The 17,203-nt window shown below is 37.3% G+C and overlaps 1 protein-coding gene across 2 annotated transcripts in view; it reads right to left on the reverse strand.

Annotated features, from left to right (window-relative positions):
* SMCHD1 (structural maintenance of chromosomes flexible hinge domain containing 1) overlaps positions 1 to 17,203 on the reverse strand; it is a 121,321-nt gene that overhangs the window by 94,896 nt on the left and 9,222 nt on the right. For both annotated transcript variants that reach the window (XM_040264685.1, XM_040264683.1), the window contains exons 2-5: positions 13,036 to 13,111; positions 12,215 to 12,376; positions 9,181 to 9,263; positions 8,426 to 8,556 (exon numbers count right to left, since the gene is read on the reverse strand). In XM_040264685.1, coding sequence (XP_040120619.1) covers positions 8,426 to 8,556; positions 9,181 to 9,263; positions 12,215 to 12,376; positions 13,036 to 13,111 — 452 coding nt within the window. The remainder of the gene's footprint in view (positions 1 to 8,425; positions 8,557 to 9,180; positions 9,264 to 12,214; positions 12,377 to 13,035; positions 13,112 to 17,203) is intronic.

The following is a 17,203-nucleotide window of genomic DNA, read 5'->3' on the forward strand; positions in this document are numbered from 1 at the left end:
AGATTTTAAAATTACGTTTAGGCTACTGAAATAAAAATAACACTGTGTGATGTAGTTCTCAATGTGTGTAGCGGTAACACTTAAAACTAAATAATCAATGAGAGAGAGTTAAAATACCTAAATAATTTGGTGAAATTTCTGTAATTCACTTTAAGTGGCAAATGTCCAGTATTCCCTGGAGAAATCATTAAAAAATAAAGGATATATTCAAAAACACTATAAAGAAAATGGTATAGTAAAATAAGTTCAAGTAAACCACAAAAAGGCCCAGAAAAGACAAATGCAAAACAAAGGGAACAAACAGAAAAGTTAAAACAGGACGTATCTGAGTCCTAATGTATCAATAATTACAGTAAACTGGCAGACTGAATTTAAAAATGACCCAACCATATTTTGTCTTAAAACTCATTACAAACATAATGATATAGGTATTTTAAAAGAAAATAGACATGAAAAGATATACCAAACATGAACCAAAAGAAAGCTGGAATGGCTACAGTGGCACATAAAATACACTTCAGAGCTAGAAATTACAGGGATAGAGCAGCATTATGGAGGAGAGGTATGGCAACCCACTCCAGTATTCCTGCCTGGAGAATCCCCACGGACAGAGGTGCCTGGTGGGCTACAGACCATGGAGTTGCAAAGAGTAGGACACAACTGAGTGACCAAGCACAGCATACAGCAGCATTATAAAATGATGACAGGGTCAGTTCACAGAAAAGTTCTAACGATCCTAATTGTGCATACACAAAATAACACAAGTTAAAGATACACAGAGCAAAAACTCTGAAAACTGAAAAGAGAAGATCAACAAACCTGCAAATAAGTGGAGTTCTTCAATACCCCTAAGTCACTGCTACACAGAAAATCAACAAGGAAAAGAAAGAACTGAACAACATCATTCACTGATGGAATCTGATTGAAACTTACAGAACACGACTCCCAACAACAGCAAAATATACATTCTTTTCAGGGACACAGAAAATTCACCAAAATATAGATCATATCCTACATTATAAAACAAATCTCAACAAATTTAAAAGAACTGAAACAATATAGAACATGTTTTTGACTATAATTAAGTCAAACTAGAAAGGCAAGAAAATCTATTGGGAACATTTGGAAACTGAACAACACATTCCAAAAAAGATCCATGGATCAAAAAAGGAAACAGCAAGGAAAACAAAAGTTACACTAAAATCAATGAAAGTGAAATTAAAAACTCTTTTAAGATTCTACATCAAGATACTACCAAAAAAAGCAAGTCTGAACTGAACCCAAATCTCCCGCATTGCAGGCAGATTCTTCACCGTTTGAGCTACAGAGAAGTTCCAATAAACCCTGGGAAGAGAGATAAATTTGATTTCCAGATCTGCCACACTACATTATTTAAAATGTCCTGTTCTAAACAGAAAGCTATGTGCCACACCAAGAAATATTAAAGTCTGGCCTAAACACAGGAAAAACAGCTCTCAGTAGAAACTGTCCGAGAGAAAGCCCAGGCCTTAACTAGACTTACCAGACTAAGATTTAAGTCAGCTATTTTATAACAAATGCTGGAGAGGATGTAGAGAAAGGGCAACCCTTCCACACTGTTGGTGGGAATGTCACTTAGTGCAGTCACTATGGAAAACATGATGGAACTTCCTCAAGAAAACAGAGTTGCCATATGACCTGGCAATCCTACTCCTGAGCATATATCTGGACAAAAATATACATGCACCCCTATGTTCACAGCAGTACTGCTAAGAATAGCCAAGACATAGAAACAACCTAAATACCCACTGACAAATGAATGGATGACAAAGGTGTGGTACATATATGCAGTGGAATACTACTCAGACATAAAAAGAATAAAACAATGCCATCTGCAACAAGATGAACGGACCTAGAGATTATCACACTAACTGAAGTCAGAAAAGAGAAAGACAAATACTATATGATATCACCAATATGTGGAATCTAAAATATGACACAAATGAACATTTATGAAACAGAACAGGCTCAAAGACATAGAGCACCAACTTGTAATTGCCAAGGGTGGAGAGTGGGAGAGGGATGGAGCGGGAGTCTGCAGTTAGCAGATGCAAACCAGTATATGTAAGATGGATAAACAAGGTCCTACTGTAGAGCACAGGGAACTATATTCAGTATTCTGTGATAAACCATAATGGAAAATAATTATTTTTTAAAAAGAATATACATATATATGTATAAATGAATCACTTTGCTGTACAGTAGAAATTAACACAGCATTGTAAATCAACTATATTTCAATTTTTTTAATTTTTAAAAATAAATCAGCTATTTTAAATACATTCAGTGAACTAATAAATTATTTCTAATGAAGTAAAAAAAAAAAAAAAACTACGAAAACAGTATTTTACCAGATACAGACTATCAGCAGAAACAGAAACTACAAAGAACCAAATGAATTCTGGAATTAAAAAAAAAAGAAAAACTCAAAAGAAATTTCAATAGGTGACTCATGAACAGATATGAATAGGCAGAAGAATCAGTGAGCTTAAAGACAGGTTGACTGAAATTATTTAGTCTGAGAAATGAAACAAAGATGAACCACATAAGGACAGGAGAGGAAGAATATTTGAGTAATGGCCAAAAACTTCCCCAATTTGATGAAAATCTTCATCTAGACCTCCTAGAAGTTCAACAAACACCAAATATAATGAACTTAAAAACCAGACATACCACAAAGTACCAAAAGCCAAAGAAAAAAAGAGAACTCTGAAAGTGAAATAGAGAGGTGACTAATCACATACAGGGATACTCAAGATTGAAAGCTGACTGCTCATCAGAAACTAAGGAATCAGAAGTCAGTAGGTTAACATATTCCAAGAATTGCCAGGAAAAGACTGTCAACCAAGAATTCTTCTTTCAGCACAAGTAGCCTTCAAAGCTGATGGAGAAATTAAGACACTGACAGATAAACCTGAGGGAATGTGTCATTAGCACATCTGCTATGAAACAGCTACTTTAGAAGAGTCTGCTGAACAAACTGAGAACACTTCAGAAAGTAATCTGAACACAAGAAAAAAAAAGAATAAAATAGAGGTAACTATATAAATAGAAAAGGACAGTGTATTTTTTACAACTCTCCACCAACCTGATTTAAAAAACAGTTGTTTAAAGTACTAACTATAAAACTGTATTGACAGGGTTATAATGCATAATAATGTCATTTATATGAAAATAATAATACAAAGGAGAGGGGAATGAAGTTACATAGAAACAGTTTTTGTGCATTATTGATATTCAACTGGCATTTATCCAAAGTGGAATGTTTAAAATGTTAATTGAAATCCCTAAGAAACACCAGTGAAGCAGATTTACAACTATCCAAAGTATATCAGTGATTGCAATGAGAGGCAGGGTTGACCATAAATGGGTACAGGCTTTCTTTTGGAGTAATGAAAGCGTTCAGAATTAGTTGTGATGGCTGCACAACTTTGGTATGAATTATATGACCATAAAAATAAATCCATTTAATGAAGATATACTTAAGACAGATGGGAACATTTCAAGGTAAATTTTACTTCAGAAGGAAAAATTGAATTCTACATAATGATACCAATACTTGACGCAGCAGGAGAAAGTCTACTGGTATCTGTAATTTACTTTGAACTGAACCAAAAAATAAGTTGACCTGTACTTCCCTGGTTGTTAGTGGATGAGAACCCATCTGCCAAAGAAGGGGACACAAGTTTGATTGTTGCTCTGGGATGGTTCCACATGCTGTGGAGCAAATAAGCCCATGCGCCACAACGATGGGGTCATCTGCTACAACTACTGAGGCCCCCTCACTGCAACTACTGAAGTCTGTGTACCTAGAGCCAGTGCTCTGCAACAAGAGAAGCCACTGCTCTCACACCTAGAGAAAGCCCACACATAGCAACAAACACCCAGCATAGCCAAAAATAATTTAGTAATTTTTAAAAAGTTTTAAAGTCTGTCAGTTTTTTTTTTTAAATGACCTAAAGGTTAGCCAGCAAATCTGACAAATTCAGCAGTGGCCACAGGACTGGAAAAGGTCAGTTTCATTCCAATTCCAAAGAAAGGCAATGCAAAAGAATGCTCAAACTACCGCACAATTGCACTCATCTCACATGCTAGCAAAGTAATCCTCAAAATTCTCCAAGCCAGGCTTCAGCAATACGTGAACTGTGAACTTCCAGATGTTCAAGCTGGTTTTAGAAAAGGCAGAGGAACCAGAGATCAAATTGCCAACATCTGCTGGATCACTGAAAAAGCAGGAGTTCCAGAAAAACATCTGTTTCTGCTTTATTGACTATGCCAAAGCCTTTGTGTGGATCACAATAAACTGTTGAAAACTCTGAAAGAGATGGGAATACCAGAGCACCTGACTTGCCTCCTGAGAAATCTGTATGCAGGTCAGGAAGCAACAGTTAGAACTGGACATGGAACAATAGACGGGTTCCAAATTGGGAAAGGAGTACATCAAGGCTGTATATTGTCACCCTGCTTATTTAACTTTTATGCAGAGTGTATCATGATAAATGCTGGGCTGGATGAAGCACAAGCTAGAATCAAGATTGCTGGGAGAAAGATCAATAACCTCAGATATGCAGATAACACCACCCTTATGGCAGAAAGCAAAGAACTAAAAGCCTCTTGATGAAAGTGAAAGAAGAGTGAAAGAGCTGGCTTAAAGCTCAACATTCAGAAAACTAAGATCATGGCATCTGGTCCCATCATTTCATGGCAGATAGATGGGGAAACAGTGGAAACAGTGAGACACTTTATTTTGGGGGGGCTCCAAAATCACTGCAGATGGTGACTGCAGGCATGAAATTAAAAGACACTTGCTTCTTGGAAGAAAAGTTATGACCAACCTAGACAGCATATTAAAAAGCAGAGACATTACTTTGCCAACAAAGGCCCGTCTAGTTAAAGCTATCGATCTTTCAGTAGTCGCGTATGGATGTGAAAGTTGGACTATAAAGAAAGCTGAGTGCCAAAGAATTGATGCTTTTGAACTGTGGTGTTGGAGAAGACTCTTGAGAGTCCCTTGGACTGCAAAGGAGATCCAACCAGTCCATCCTAAAGGAAAGCAGTCCTGAATATTCATTGGAAGTGCTGAAGCTGAAGCTGAAACTTCAATACTTTGGCCACCTGATGCAAAGAACTGACTCACTGGAAAAGACCCTGATGCTGGGAAAGACTGAGGGTGGGAGGAGAAGGTGTCGACAGAGGATGAGATGGTTGGATGGTATCACTGACAATGGACATGAGTTTGAGCAAGCTCCAGGAGTTGATCATGGACAGGGAAGCATGGCATGCTGCAGTCCATGGGCTTGCAGAGTCAGACACAACTGAGACTGAACTAAACTGAAAGGTTAGTGGAATAAAAAGAGACGTGGTAAAGCAACTGTCAATGGTAGAAGCTGAGTATGAATATGTTGCGTACTGACTACAGCATTTCAACTTTTCTGTATGTTTGAAAATATTTATAAAATATTGCGGGAAAGAATAGTGTTCAGGAAACCCTCAGATACAGTGGGTAGACTGTTCTACAACTAGCCTGAATTCTATTAAAAAAAAAAAAAGACTTCATGAAAGACAGATATGGGGAATTATAGAATAAAGGAGACATGAAAGACATGGCAAAGGGAATCTGAATATGGACATTATAATTAGCTATTTTGAATCACTGAGAAATGTCTTGAGTGTAATAATGATATTATGGCTATTTATGAGAACATAGCTGTAGAGGAAATACATGGTACAGTATTAGGCCATAAAATATCGAGTTTACAACTTACAAATGATTTAGAAAGAGAAACTGTGTGTTCTGTGTGCATGCATGTGTACATCCATACATACATAAACAGATTACAAACGTGGCAAAATGTTAACATTAATCTAGGTGAAGGATACAGGAGTACCAAAACTGATTTTTTTACTTATTGCTGGTTTTGTATTTGAAGTTTTTACAACATATTTATTAATCTGAAATTTTTCAAAATAAAAGGGAGGAAAAGGTTGTACCAAAGTGAATGAAACTTATAAAGAATATTGTCAAACAGAACTCTCAACTCATCCCCCTCTACTGTCCTCTTCAAAATGCTCTAACCACATTGGTCTTCTTTTTGTCTCTCAAATGAAACAAGGTGATCACAGTTTCAGGGGCTTTGTCTTTGCTGATGTCCTTCCACTTGGAATGCTCTTCCCCTAGATTTTCACTTTGGGTGTTTCTTTTCTAATCATTCAAGCCTCAAGTGAAATGTAACCTCAAAGGGGTCACTTCTCTTCTAATCACTTCACCTAAAGAAGACAGCCATCAGGTTCTAACATGTTACTTGATATTTTCTTATCAATAACTGAAGTGCTTATATATTTTTTGGTTTACTTTAGGTTTTTCCTCTACTACAACATAAACTATAGTCAAGACCGTCAGCTGCTTTGTATTTTTAGGCTATCCTTCCTTTTCTTCCATAGCCTATTCTCTATATACGAACATCCTTATATCCAGTAAAAACAAAACAAAACTGGAAGCAGTAAAACAACTGATCATTTTTTCTATAGGAGTAGAAGCTAGAGAAGTGTGGGGGAGGAGGGTTACAACTGACACTAACAGAAACTGCATTGAGTTAAGGGACCGATGGTACTAGATTCAAAGACAGTCTGAGTACATGACAGCTGTAACAACAATATCCATAAAGCTAGATCAGACCCAGCAACAGGCAGATTTCTTCCAAAAATTAAAATTTCCCTACTATTTGAATTAGGTTTAAAAGTTTGTGCTGTGCTAAAATCTAAAGAAATTTTAACAAACTGTAGGCTCCATTTCTTTCAACTCTTCCACTTGATTTAACTAACTTTTTTCTGACCCTTTGCCCCAATCTGCCATCTGTCCTCCTTTCATTTCTACCGAATATTTCTATCTTATGCTAAATTCTATCTTTAGACTATAAAAGATCACTGTCTTCTTTATGGCCATTTTATAAATCCTTGAAGTGGCATGAAAATGGTGAAGAAGAACAGCTGGAGAAAAATCTGAGGCCAAGAATGAGAAGGAATAGCTACCATGCTGCTGCTAAGTCGCTTCAGTGTCTGACTGTGCAACCCCATAGACGGCAGCCCACCAGGCTCCCCCATCCCAGGGATTCTCCAGGCAAGAACACTGGAGTGGGTTGCCATTTCCTTCTCCAATGCATGAAAATGAAAAGTGGAAGGGAAGTCGCTCAGTCGTGTCCGACTCTTAGCGACCCCATGGACTGCAGCCTTACAAGGCTCCTCCGTCCATGGGATTTTCCAGGCAAGGGTACTGGAGTGGGTTGCCATTGCCTTCCCCGAATAGCTACCATGATAGCTTGTATTTACTGACTGCTTATCATTTGCCAGGCTCTAAGGATTTTACATGCACTAACTCATCTGGTTTTCACAAAACCTTAGGCGGTATTATCCCCATTTTACAGATATATAAACTGAGACAAAGAGAAGTAAAGTACTTTGACCAGTGTCATACAACTAATAAAGCTAGAATTCGGATGAAGCCAAATGATCCCAGGGTCCTTGCTTTTCACTTACTGCCCCTCATCATGGCACTGGAAGGCTTTACAAAGTTTATGAAAATTCTGAGTGCTGAAATCTCAGAAACGAGAAGGCAAATGCATTAACTATATTAATTTTACACATTATTGAGACAGATCCTTAAATTGGGTGACTTTCCTTGACACAACAAAGAGCAAAGGAAACAGGACATGAATAAATACTAACTTCTTAATGTTAACAGATTCTCCCCAAGTGTGTTTCCTAAATTATAAAACATAGCTTAAACATCAATCCCACTGTGAGTCATGGCTCTAAGTAGAATTCAATTATCTCAAGGACCTAAGTCTTCATATCCCTGAGAGCTTTGAGTATACTTCGTTTCCTCTATGACATTCTCATTCAGGATATTTTCTACAAACATATTTCCATACAAAACCCTTGACTAGACTCTACTCCCTAACAGCTGTGAACATTTTGTAAAGCAGAGCCCTGAAAGAGCCACAGTGAGCTCCAGAGACTACATGTGGTTCCTTGGACATTTTGCACGAGGTATCAGGTGATTTCTAAAGCCCACTTAAAAAACATTCTACTGCTCTAGACACTATACAGCTTTCTTCAAACTTAAGTTATTAGGAAAAGGGGGAAAACTCCACAGTAGGCAACATAGTAACGTAACTCCTACACACCTCATGACATGCAGAAAGAATCATTCAATGGAGGGTACAATATGATTTATGCAGTTTTGACTTTTTAAGTATTGATCTTAAAAACTATTTTATTATAAAACTCTAAATAAATATGCTGATAATGTATATAACTAAATAGAAGAGTTCTTCTCCTTATTAAAATACCCAGCTGCCCATAAAAAAAGTGAGTAGGGTTCTCTAACCTTTCAAAGTCACCTTGCCTTGTAAATTTTGACAACCTATACACGGCCCAGTTGTTAAGCTGTTTAGAGGTCATTCCTCTTCCATTATCTATCACTGCAACGGCAGGTTTTCCTTGTGTTTCATCAAAATGCTATGAAATAAGTTCAAAAAGACAGGAAAAGTCGTATCAATATTAAAAACATGAAAAGTTCAATATAAAAAATGTGATTCATTGGGCTCACTCATACATTGCTGGAGAAGTGTATATTAATACAACTTTCTAAAAGGCACTCCAGCTGTATGAACCAAAGGCCTTAGAATTCTTCATATCCTTTAACCTAGAAATTCCATTTCTCAAAATGTAGCTTGAGGACTAATCAGAGATGTGTACGAAGATCTATAAGGGTGTTCCTGATACCAGCACTGCTTACAATGGCAAAAACAAAGGGAAACAAATCTAAATGTTCAACAGCTACAGACTGATTACATAATTTATATTATAGTCAATAAATCAAATAGCATCAGGGGTGTATTACACTGCAGAATAGCCATGATATGGCAATGTTTACAATCCACTTCTAAGGGAAAATAGAAGATCACAAACAAAATGTACACTATGATCACACATACGTGTGTACATATACCCCAAGGAAAAGGGCCAAGTGACATCAGATAATTATTTCTACTTTTAGTTCATATTTTAATTTTTTCCAATAAACCTGAAGTACTTCCATAAAAACACAAGCTAATTTGATTTAGAGTATTATTTTCTTACCAATTTGATCTGTATGCTTCTAACACCACTGTTACGAGAAGTAGCAGACAATGAATTGTCAATTAATTCTGCAAGAGCAAATGCTGGAAGAGAGTGAGAAAACATTACTGCTTAAGTTTTCCCTCCTAAATACATCATATAAAAGTTCAAAGTAGAAGGAATTCTGAAGTACCTTAAGCCATCACTTTTATTTTCCAAAGAGCTAAAATTAAAGTATTATCCTGATCCTAATGACACAAACATAATAAGGCATCATCAATCACCACCAGCATAAAAAAGCAGTCACCAACCAGTACTTGTATGGCACTACACAGCACGAGTGAGCCAGCCATGATTCCTGGCTTCAAGGAGTTTATAATCTAAAGACAGACATACACACATAAGAGACAAACAGAAGACCATAACCATAAAATCAAATAGTAGTCTGTGTACGTATTTACATCATGCACAAGTCAAAAGTAAGCACATTTAGGGATGTGGGACAAATATAAAAGTGTCTATTAAGGGGCTAATTTAAATACAGGTATCTCGCAATACCAACTTGTGAAATGGCAGACTGTATCTGCTTAACTGACACAAAACTGCTCTTAATTTCCTTCTATACAACCAGCCTGACCTTCAGTTTATCAGTGGCTCAGCACTATTTCTAACATTCTCCTTTCTGCAGCGTCAGTATCCAAACTACTTCCCACTTTTTTCTCCTTAATTAAAAGGGTGAGCATACTAAATTAATGTCTCTTTCACTTAAGCATAACTCAACTTAAGCTGTAATTAACCCACAAAGTAGCATTCCAGCAAGCACTTCCAAATGCTAAACATGTAGGGAATGGCTCCGTTTATAAACCAGTTGGAAAGTAGTCATTACAAATCAGGTATGTATGAAGATCTGGCGAAGGGTATTAACTAGAAAATGGAAAAGTAGAGACACTGTAGGAAATGGGAGGAAAAAGAGTTATGGGAAATTTCAAAGGAAAAAATTAGTAGAATTTAGTATCTGATTAGATATAAAAGGAGAAAGAAAAGGAAATCCAAGGTGGCTTTGAGTGCTTGTTCCAGAAGACTGGGAAAAGGGTCATCTTTTTCCATAAAGGGGATGGAAGGAAAGAAAAATTCAGTTTTAGGTGTGATGCCCTACCACTGTATCAAGCTCAATAATGAGTAGAGGTGATGCACAGGGAGCTGGAACAGACCACGCTTAATAGAGAGTACAACTGTGGCTATCTCAGTTACTTCTGCAAAATAAGGTCATCACCTTAATGTTAGCTAACACACAAGATTAAGGATCAAATGAGAAAATGCTCATAAAGCACTTGACACAGTGCCTGGCTCTGCAGCTGACACCAGTAACAGTACCAGTGGCAGTCAAGGTAAGGATGTACAAGAAGAATTAGTCACGAGAATATTCAGTCATTTGTAACAATTTTAAAAAAAAACTGAAATAACCTGAATGTCTAGTAACAGCAGTGCGTGTGTGGGTGTCTGTGCGCTAAGTTGCTTCAGTCGTGCAAGACTCTGAGATCCCATGGACTGTAAACCGCCAGGTTCCTTTGTCCCTGGGACTCTCCAGGCAAGAATACTGGAGTGGGTCACCATACCCTTCTCCAGAGGATCCTCCCCACCCAGTGGCTGAACCCGTATCTCTTGCATCTTCTGCACCAGCAAGCAGGCTCTTTACCACTAGCGCCACCTGGGTCTCCTGCACTGCAGGCAGATTCTTTACCTTCTGAGCCATTAGGGAAATCCCAACAACAACAGTATAGTGTTCAAATAAATTATGTTATCTAAATACTGTGTAAGCCCTAAGATAAATATATATTGACATACACATTAAAGATGTTCATTACATTTTAAATTAAAAGGTTCGCTAAAAAAGAATGCATCAGGAATTCCCTGGCAGTCCAGTAGTTCGGACTCTGGGCTTTCACTGTCAAGGGCCTGAGTTCAATCCCTGGTCAGGGAACTAAGATCCCATAAGCTGCGTGGCACAACAAAAGGAAAAAAAAAAGTATGCACCATATAATACCAAAAATTACAGATATATATATGAAAAGGTCCGAAACAATAAACACCAAAGTGTTGGTGGTGGCTACATCTGGGTGTAATGGGAATACACCCAGAGATGGGAATATTCTTTGTGTTTTGTTTATCTATGTTTTCTAATTTTCTACCAACTCTAATGCATATACAATGAAAAAAATATTTAGTAAGAAAGTTTACAGGGGACTTCCCTGGTGATTCAGTGGTTGAGAATCCATCTGCTAACACAGGGGACACAGATCTGATCCCCAGTCTGGGAAGATAGCACGTGCTACAAGGCAACTAAGCCCATGTGCCATAACGAAGATCCAGCGCAGCCAAAAATAAATAAATTTTTTTTAAAAGAAAGAAAATTTATAGGGAGCTCCCTGGTGACCTAGTGGCTAGAATTCCAGGCTTTCACTGTCAAGGTCTGGGTTCAATCCCTGGTCAGGGAAGTGAGATCCCACAAACCACATGGTAAAAAAAAGAGAAAGAAAGCTTATAATGAATACCTGAACACTTTCGCAGAATCACGATAGAAGAGATTCTCTAAATCAAAATAATCCAAGGTAGGATAAAAACTGTCTAATAGTAAAGGTGGGAGGAAATTATAAAAAAACAATAAGGAACACAAACCACTTAGTTGTGCAGTTCAGCTACAAAAAATGTGCAAGGTAAAACAAATATAATTGGGACAAGAGTTTAGGAAGCTAGGAAGAATAACAGGAAAGGAGAGTGTTCCGGAGGTAGATGTGTAAGGACACCATCTCTTAGGAGTTGAAAAGGAATGAATTCTCATTCTACGTTAGTTTTAAAGGAGAGGTATCTTTACTTTGATGTAAGATGACTTAGGTATAAAAAGAAATATATTGTGATGCAGAGATGAAGTAAGGAGGCTCACAAGAACTCATCATAGTCTTTGAATAAAGCAGAATGAAAGAACTTTTTTAAAGTCTGATCAAGGGAATAAAGGTGAGTGACAGTTTATCACAATTAGTACAAAGGGAATACTTACGTAAAGGATTTTGTCCTTCACTTGCATAATATTCATACATGCCACTTTTAACCAACGTGTCATAGTGAGGTAGGAAGTCAATTCGTTCTTTTGTAGCTGTTAGTAGTAACTGATTGACTGACTGTAGCAGGTATAGAGTGATTCCATCTTTAACAGTTTCATCTGAAATCAAGAGATAACATCTTAAGTGCTAACCCAGCATCCAAAACACAATGAATTTATAGTTTTAAATATATAAATGGTATCTATGAAATGACTTTAAAAATCATACGGCAAATCGCCAAACAATGGACTGATCTATATCAGTTGTACTGTGTTAAGAGTATCAGTGAATAGGTCCAAATACTTCCACTCATCTGAAACACTCAATTCTTAAGTCAAGCTGTCACAGAAAATCAGATGAGGAACTAATTAAAGTGGTTATCAATATGAATGGGAAGAATGATTAAATCCAAAAAGGAATCAGGCATGAAAAACTGGTACATCTTAGAACATAACTGGGTAGAAAAAGATAATGGAAGAATCCAAGTTGGTCAGGAGAAGTAGCTCTTAAGGGTCCATGCAGAAGACCTGTGGTTGGATATTGATCAAGGTCTCATCTTTTGTAGCCGTAAGTGATATCAACTCTTTTCTTATAACCATGCTTGACAAGTATGAGCTCTGCACAAAGTAGATGTGTAAAGCCAGTTTCCTCCCCCATTCCAACAAAGTAAACAAAAATATCAATGGTTTTTGATGCTTATCTATGTAATAAAATAGTCATTACCCTATAATGTACTAGAACATATTAAATATAAAAGCATAAATGCAACATTGCTTACCAAAGTTATCACAGGTAATTTCTTTCCTACTTGTTGTTGTAATGACAAATTTATCTCCAGGTGAAATGCCAAGTGTCTACCAAAAATAACAGAATAAAATCAATTATTATAGAAAAGAAATAAATGCCCTAGTCAAGTTTACAAAAATATGAAAATACTGATAAGGATTTTATAATATTATAACAATTAGTACTACATTTTTCTGAGAAATACGTTTTAACATTTTTAAATTTTTCCTTTGCATAATTAACCACAAATCTATCTATAAATTACCTACTTGCTTATTAACAAGGTAGATTTTTCTGCTCTTTTATGTCACCTAAGAACAATGAACATTTTGAAAGTGTTTAACATCAGCAGAGCTCTCTTAAACAAAAGACATATTATTTTGTGTCAATACATAAAGTAAACTTATTTGGAGCAAAGCATTAACACTTATGTTCATATATATTAAATACCTAAATATGTAAAAACAGAAGTACTAAACAAAAATAGAGGTTAATACTTTACAACACTGAGATAAAGACTGCCAGGCTATGCAGGATGTCTGTATAAAGAACCTTTGTATCTATTATAACCTCTTCCAAAAGTATAACTTTAAAAAATTAAGGCAAATTATAAATTAGGAGAGTAAACTGCAACACAAAACAAAGTGCTAACATACTGAGGAGGAAAAAAGCCTTCATAAATCAAGATGAAAGTCAACAAAGAGGGAAAAAACATGAACAATAAAAGGAGAGGAAAAAGTAAATGACCAAAAAAGCACATGAAAACCTGAAATTTCACAACAAACCAAATATAAGAATTAGAAAAATGAGTTAGTTTTCATTAAAATATTACATGTCATTAAAATTAAAAAACACATCCTCTTTCTAAAATCAAACAATAGGGCAACACACAGTTAAAAGACTTGACTTCTATTTCAGGTAATGATGAACTAGTTAATTTAAACCAACCTTACACAGAAGATCACTAAAAAGAAAATTTAGACTAATGATATTCAAGTCTTCAATATTGATCTAAAAATCCTACTGGTCACTATTGAATCTAACTGAAGACCAACTCCCTACTCTGAACACCAACAAGTAGACCATTTATCCTGCTTTCTTGTACCAATCAGATTTCAGGGTAACCATATATCTCTAACTGATGAAGCAAAGTTGTTCCTTTGCCTCATCGATTAGAGGCAGAGAATTTCTGTTAATAAGTGGAGGAATGGCAATCAGAACAGCGCTATCAATGAATGGACCATTAAATTAAAACTTTATTACTAAAGAAGCCAGCTGAACCCACTTGAATCCCACTTGCTCGATCTTACCACTTAACAGTGGTAAGAAACAAAGTGGGTGAAACAGCCTTACATTAAGTGCCTTCAGATGTGATGTCATATGAAGTACCAGCACCACCTATGAAGTATTTTCTCCCCCAACCCAGAGAAGCTGAGCCTAAATCTTAATTATAAGTCTTTAAAAATAACTTCTAGTTTATGGGATATGTGAAGTTAGAACAAGCTAAATTACACCATAAAGGAATAGACAAATCCAGAATATGGAATAAGAGAGACAAACCAACTTGATTTCTTCAACAAGTCAATATTAGGAAAAACAAAAAGACTGGGGGAAGGTATTTTGCTAAAATGCTCTAAATTTTAAAAGAAATTAAGAAACATAAAAAACCAAGTTCAGTACAAGGACCCTGATTAAACAAACCAACAATAAAAAGACATTTTTGAGACAAACAAATCTAAGCATGGAATTAACTGTTAGATAATACCATTAAAAATGTTAATTTTGATGGTGTTATAATAAAATACATGTTGAAGCATAGAGGAGTGAAGTAAACTAAGGCCTGGACTATGCTTCAAGAGGCAAAAATGAAGTGAGCATGGCAAATACTTAAGAACTGTTGAATGTGAATAATGAGTATATGTAGGTTCATTTTAAGGGAATAACATTACAAACTGGTGAGGAAGAATACTGAGACAGTTAATGGTACAGAAACAGATTTTAGAAATCCCCATCTCAACATACATGAAAATAAACCCCAAGAGAACTAAAGCAGCTACATTTTAATCCAAAATTGTAGAGGGAAACTACGGAAATAATATTGAGAGAGAAAAGCATCCCTGAAAATACACAAGAACTGCAAGTCATAAAGGAGAAAACCGGAAACCTGAAAAGATGTGCATCTTCACTAGTTATCAGAGAAATTAAGACCGGAGGAGGGCAGGGCAGCCCACTCTAGTATTCCTGCCTGGGGAATCCCACGGGTAGAGGACCCTGGCGGGCTATGGTCCATAGGGTGGAAGAAGTTGGATACAACTGAAGTGACTTAGCACACAGCACATATCACTCCCATGAGGCTGGCAAAAAGTGTAAGTCCTGATAATATAAAGCATAAAGTAGAAAGTGAAGTCGCTCAGCGTGTCCGACTCTTTGCGACCCCATGGACGTTAGCCTACAATGCTCCTCTATCCGTGGGATTTTCCAGGCAAGAGCACTTGAGTGGGTTGCCATTTCCTTCTCCGGAGGATCTTCCCAACCCAGGGATCAAACCTGGGTCTCCCACATTGTAGTCAGATGCTTTACCATCTGAGCCACCAGGGAAGTCTACATAAAGCATAGGCCCTCATTAAATGAATAACATATGATCAAATGGAATTTAATCCAGGGATGCAAGAATTTTTCAGCATCCTCAAATTAATCAATGTGATATATCACGTGAACAAACCGAAGAATAAAAACCACATTATCATCTCAGTCAGTCAGTTCAGTCGCTGAGTCGTGTCTGACTCTTTGCAACCCCATGGACTGCAGCACACCAGGCTTCCCTGCCCAGTGCCAACTCCCAGAGTTTACTCAAACTCATATCCATTGAGTCAGTGATGCCATCCAACCATCTCATCCTCTGTGGTCCCTTTCTCCTCCTGCCTTCAATCTTTCCCAGCATCAGGGTCTTTTCCAATGAGTCAGTTCTTTGCATCAGGTGGCCAAAGTATTGGGAGTTTCAACTTCAGCATCATTCCTTCCAATGAATATTCAGGACTGATCTCCTTTAGGATAGACTGGTTGGATCTCCTTGCTGTCCAAGGGACTCTTATGAGTCTTTTCCAACACCACAGTTCAAATGCATCAATTCTTTGGCACTCAGCTTTCTTTACAGTCCAATTTTCACACCCATACGTGACTACTGGGAAAATCATAGCTTTGACTAGAGACATCTTTGTTGACAATGTAATGTCTCTGCTTTTTAACATGCTGTCTAGGTTGGTCATAACTTTTCTTCCAAGGAGTAAGTGTCTTTTAATTTCATGGCTGCAGTCACCATCTGCAGTGATTTTGGAGCCCCCAAAAATAAAGTCTCTCACTGTTTCCCCATCTATCTGCCATGAAGTGATGGGACCAGATGCCCTGATCTTAGTTTTCTGAATGTTCATCTCAGTAGATGCAGAAAAAAGCTTTTGATAAAATTCAACATCCATTTATCATTAAAAAAAAAAACCCTCCCTACAGAGGGAACACACTTTGATACAATAAAACCCATATATGACACTCAGTTAACAACATCAGTTCAGGCGCTCAGTCATGTCCGATTCTTTGACACCTCATGAATGGCAGCATGCCAGGCCTCCCTGTCCATCACCAACTCCCAGAGTTCACTCAGATTCACGTCCATAGAGTCAGTGATGCCATCCAGCCGTCTCATCCTCTGTCGTCCCCTTCTCCTCCTGCCCCCCAATCCCTCCCAGCATCAGTCTTTTCCAATGAGTCAACTCTTCGCATGAGGTGGCCAAAGTACTGGAGTTTCAGCTTTAGCATCATCCTTCCAAAGAAATCCCAGGACTCATCTCCTTCAGAATGGACTGGTTGGATCTCCTCACAGTCCAAGGGACTCTCAAGAGTCTTCTCCAACAACACAGTTCAAAACCATCAATTCTTTGGCGCTCAGTCTTCTTCACAGTCCAACTCTCACATCCATACATGACCACAGGAAAAACCGTAGCCTTGACTAGATGGACCTTAGTCAGCAAAGTAATGTCTCTGCTTTTGAATATGCTGTCTAGGTTGGTCATAACTTTTCTTCCAAAGAGTAAGCGTCTTTTAATCTCATGGCTGCAGTCACCATCTGCAGTGATTTTGGAGCCCCAAAAAATAAAGTCTGACACCGT

The sequence above is a fragment of the Oryx dammah genome, unplaced genomic scaffold (genome assembly GCF_014754425.2).
Source record: "Oryx dammah isolate SB20612 unplaced genomic scaffold, SCBI_Odam_1.1 HiC_scaffold_22, whole genome shotgun sequence".
Taxonomy (NCBI): domain Eukaryota; kingdom Metazoa; phylum Chordata; class Mammalia; order Artiodactyla; family Bovidae; genus Oryx; species Oryx dammah.